The sequence below is a fragment of the Chanos chanos genome, chromosome 6 (assembly GCF_902362185.1).
Source record: "Chanos chanos chromosome 6, fChaCha1.1, whole genome shotgun sequence".
Lineage (NCBI taxonomy): Eukaryota > Metazoa > Chordata > Actinopteri > Gonorynchiformes > Chanidae > Chanos > Chanos chanos.
The window spans coordinates 44,797,058-44,802,057 of NC_044500.1; the positions used below are offsets into that span (position 1 = coordinate 44,797,058).

General features: G+C 42.8%; 1 protein-coding gene across 1 annotated transcript in view; it reads right to left on the minus strand.

Annotated features, from left to right (window-relative positions):
* ca16b (carbonic anhydrase XVI b) overlaps positions 1-5,000 on the minus strand; it is a 103,680-nt gene that overhangs the window by 63,946 nt on the left and 34,734 nt on the right. Inside the window, exon 3 of the mRNA XM_030778398.1 lies at positions 1,274-1,366. Coding sequence (XP_030634258.1) covers positions 1,274-1,366 — 93 coding nt within the window. The remainder of the gene's footprint in view (positions 1-1,273; positions 1,367-5,000) is intronic.

The following is a 5,000-nucleotide window of genomic DNA, read 5'->3' on the forward strand; positions in this document are numbered from 1 at the left end:
AGAAGAGGAAAGAAGAGAAGAGAAGAGGAGAGAAGAAAAGAGAAGAGAAGAGAAGAGAGGAGATGAGAAGAGGAGAGGAGAGAAGAGAAGAGAAGAGAAGAGAGGGGAAGAGCATAGAAGAGAAGAGAAGAGAGGAGAAGAGAAGAGAAGAGGAAAGAAGAGAAGAGAAGAGAAGAGAAGAGAAGAGAGGGGAAGAGAAGAGAAGAGAAGAGAAGAGAAGAGATGAGAAGAGAGGAGAATAGAAGAGAAATAAAGAGAAGAGAAGAGAGGAGAAGAGAAGATAAGAGAGGAGAAGAGAAGAGAAGAGAAGAGAAGAGAAGAGAAGAGAGGGGAAGAGCATAGAAGAGAAGAGAAGAGAAGAGAAGAGAAGAGAAGAGAAGAGAGGGGAAGAGCATAGAAGAGAAGAGAAGATGAGAAGAGAAGAGAAGAGAAGAGAAGAGAAGAGAAGAGAAGAGAAGAGAAGAGGAAAGAAGAGAAGAGAAGAGAAGAGAAGAGAAGAGAAGAGAAGAGAAGAGAAACGCTTGTGGGGCTGAACACGGCAGAATACGGAGTGGGGCTATGATGTCAGAGACACACTGGGGAGAAATCCAAAGCATAACGCTGAAGTCATAAAAACAGCTTAAAACCTTAAAGAGGATATACAAAAGGATGTTTGGCCTCACTGAAATCAATAGAAGCTTTCATTTTCAGTGAAGCGCTTTGTTCTCTCAGAAATGCTTTACCAGACTTATTATACATAGCACTGTGTTTGAAGACAAGGCTATAACTCACAAACTGGGGAGAGAAGACAGCAAAGAGAGATGTGATGCAGATATTTCTGACACAAATAAGACTGTTTAAAATAAGATGTATTTGAAAAAAGATAGGAATTGAAGGGTAAAAGGGGTAGATGACTCAAGCTTTGCTATTATTGATTAGTTTTCAGCAGTTTGAGGGAGTCCAGCGATCAAAATATAAATATCTGTAAAATAACCTTGCATTGATTTTAAAATCAAGACTCTCAGCAGGACTCTATTCACTCTGATGCCACGCTCTGTACAAAAATCTTTTGTTGCTGTCCAAACTTTAAAAATAAATAAATAAATAAATAAAAGGATAGTATGACCAATCCCAGCCAGTTTGATAAATTGTGCACTACTAACAGCTGAATCTGTCATATTCCAGAAGAAAATGAAAAAAAAAAAAAAATGAACACGAGAAATGAAATAGGAGAGGGAATGTTCCATCAGAAAAGTTGGTGCGTTTCGATTGGTGGAAGCCGACAATGACTCACCTGAATATGCCCAATAGGGTGGATCCCCTGCAGCTCTCCTCTCCCTTTGCACAGCCATGTTCCCGTGAGGGTCTCCACCCACCGAGGCAGCGGCTGGAGAGGGCACAGAGACAGAGAAGGGTTTCTTTTTACACGCTACATGTAGAGGACAAACACCTTTCGCTTTCTAGTCATCAGATGTTATCGGGTATTTAGTACAGTCTCATTTATCAGCTCTCACAGCGCGTAGGATTTTAAGAATCCGTTGTGAAGCTGAACCCAGATTATGTTCAGTCAGTCAGTGTGTTTTGTATTTGTTTTTTGTTTTTCTTTGGTAGCCTCCTCCTTGCCGTCACACGTCAGTTTCTTTCCGATTTTGGTCCCAGCTGATTTGATTACAACAGAGAGATTCAGCTTCAAGCTGCTCATTAGGTTCACATGGTTCTTTAGGTGGGGATGAAGAAAACAAACTGAAGGGTGAGGGAAGAGGAGGAGGATGCTGGGTAGGAAACCAGCGTTAGAGGGAAGATGAGGAGGATGCTGGGTAGGAAACCAGCGTTAGAGGGAAGAGGAGGAGAATTCTGGGTAGAAAACCAGCGTTAGAGGGAAGAGGAGGAGAATTCTGGGTAGAAAACCAGCGTTAGAGGGAAGAGGAGGAGGATGCTGGGTAGGAAACCAGCGTTAGAGGGTTCACTAAGTCTTCTGAGAAAACCAGAGCTAACAAATGCACCAACACTACCAGCGTGCCGGATACAACAGCACTTCAGGCTCTCACTAGATGCTGAAAGACCTACCTGAAGACCACCCCCCGCCCCCCCCCCCCAGCCACACACACACACACACACACACACACACACACACACACACACACAGTACAACCCCACCCCAACCTTACCTACTCAGAGCCTGGTGAGAGAGCTAATCAGATATAATAATGACTTTCTTTAAGAGGACCCAGCAGGACCACAAACACTTGAAGAGCGGGTCTCTTCACGCAACTCATTAGGAACACTCAAAGTCACAGAGGCGACAACTAGCGACATTACTGAGAAGGTAGAGGGAGGGAGAGGCAGGGGGCAATTACATGTTCATTAAGTTCAATAAACATCAGAAGACTTATTTTTTTGTTCCTTCCTTTCTTTCTTTCTTTCCTTCTTATCTTCTTAAAGTCAATCTAGATGGTGCTAGAACCTCGCTTGAGCATTTTTATCCCCAGAGTGTAACATGTTTCTCACAAACAATGGCTTAAACATGTTTACTGGAGGCTTAAGCCTGGAGGACCTGCGCAAACTCTCTCTCTTACTCACGGCTATGCTTTCTTTTATACCAAAACAAATAAATAAACACTACACAAATAAAACTGAACTGAACCATCGACCACAAGTCTTCCTAATAATTTGGAGTACTGAAAAAGTCTCTTTGACAGATAGGATGCGTCAGCTGTCAGGTTGAGCTTTGGAGTTTACTGAGGGGCCCGGTACAGAGCAGAACCACGATGAGGCAAAGTTCTCAGGGTGAATCCGAGAAAGGGAGAAAGGCATGCTGGAATTGCTGGGAACTGTGGGATCTCCTTGGTCCTCCAGTCCAATCAATATTTCAACAAACACCTGGATCCCACTAAGACTACAGCTTGTGTTACTACAAAAGTTACTACAACAATTGTTTCACAACCTCTCCACCCCCTCCATCTCTCTCTCTCTCTCTCTCTCTCTCTCTTGCTCTTTCTCTCTCTCACTCTTTGTCTTAGTAACTGTTCTCTTTATCTTCTCCACCATGTATAAAGACCTTTCCTAAGCTACATTAGACCCCGCTGTGTCTCCAAAACAGATCTCCAGAATCTGAAAAAAAAAAAAAAAAGACATAACATGCCTGCACAAATTCTTCTCTGTGGTTCACTGAGGCACTGAATCGAGTTTTGGTTTTTCCTAAGGTTTTTTGTAAACTTGTAAGCACTGAAGTGCAAACAAGTCACATGAGAGAGAGAGAGAGACAGGAAAAAACAACAACACGCATCACTGTCAACAACACCCTGACGAACAAATCGATAATTGCAAACCACAACAAATAAATAAATAAATGCATAACTACATAAGTCCCTTAACTGTCCCACCATTGCACACAGCATCTGGTGTCCAGAACCAACCGACAGAATTCTGCCACGAATGTTTCGTGGAAAGCAAACTGGAAAAATGAAGTTGAACCGCTGGAAGGGTAGTTCCTTTAAAGGAACTACCCTTCCTTTAAAGGAACTACCCTTCCAGCGGTTCAACTTCATTTTTATCTTATTTTAATACAACCCCCCCCCCCCCCCCCTCAAGTCCCTTTAGTGAGACACTCTTTAGGGGAAAGGTCTTTATGATGAGCCGTGTGTATAAACACATTTTCCCCTACCTTTTGGCTCAGTTCTTACCAACACTTGCATCATTACTAACGGGATTAATTAAACGCAGCGCTAAGTCGATTCATTCTATTCAGCAATTAAAGTGCTGCCCTTGTTCGTTAGGAGGGCTGTCGCGAGTCATTTGCCGTTCAAGAAGTGAAGGACAGAAAAGATCGCGTGAAACGGCAAATGCTAGGACGAAAACAATCATTATTGCAATTAAAGCTTTCAAATATAATTCGAGTAGTACAAACACAGCCGAGTTATGATTTTGTCATTGTTAATTAGAGTTGGTAAACAGCGCGGTCTGACCTCCAGCCCTGAATCATGCAGTGCTGTGTCTCGTTTTGTGTGTGTGTGTGTGTGTGTGTGTGCCGTGTACGAAAGAGCGCGTTTGAAAGGAGCGCACGTTTCATAGAGCTAATAAGAGAGGCTATATATGAGCGTAGCCCGAGGAGACAGGAAAATAGAAGTGGCAACTCAATTTGTGAAGGTGCTTGGAGAAAAACACATTACGCATAAGCTAATAAGGGTGTTGTACTAACAGACTGTTCACTCTAAATGATTTTAAATCATAGTTCAGATATCAGAAAATAAATGTAGGGTTAAACGGGGAGAAAATGAGAGACAAAAACTAAGCGAGAGAGAGAGAGAGAGACAGACGTAGAGAGAGACAGAGACAGAGAGAGAAACAGAATGTTGAAAAGTACAACATGAGTAGAGAAACGATTTAACTTTGATCAAGCGGTCTCTGTAGCACGGTCGATGGAAACACATCCTCGCTCGAGCCGGTCGTGCAAAGCAGAATATAAGATGAAAAAAGGTTCCTGTGGATAACCCTCAGCCTTCAACACAATAGAGTTAAACCAGAGCTAATCCCTGCTCCTCGATACCACGACCCCACCCCCCACCCCCCGCCCTGCCCCTCCTCCACCACCCCAATCCCCGAATGCCGCACTCCCTCCTTAGCAACATGCATGTAAAAAAAAAAAAAAAAAAAAAAAACAAGACTAGAGCTGAGACATACATGTGTGGTGTTAGACTTGAGATCTTTTCGGCACAGTCCTTGAATACTGTGTTGAATACATCTGACTGGTTAAAGCTTTATCTGAAAAAAAAAAAAAAAAAACCACTGTCCCTGTGTGCCTCCTAACCACAGCAAACAAGCAGCAAAGTGGAAGTTTGAAAACTCATTCTATGCCAAGATAGCTACTAATTCACATTTCCATTCATCACAAATTGAGTTAACATTCTTCTTTTAGCAGCCCTGCATCTGCACCAAGGAGCGTGAATTAAAGACAGCGAAAGCTGGATGCCTTATATGGAACTTAGCAGAACGCTAAGCTTCCCATGTAATCGATAGTAACT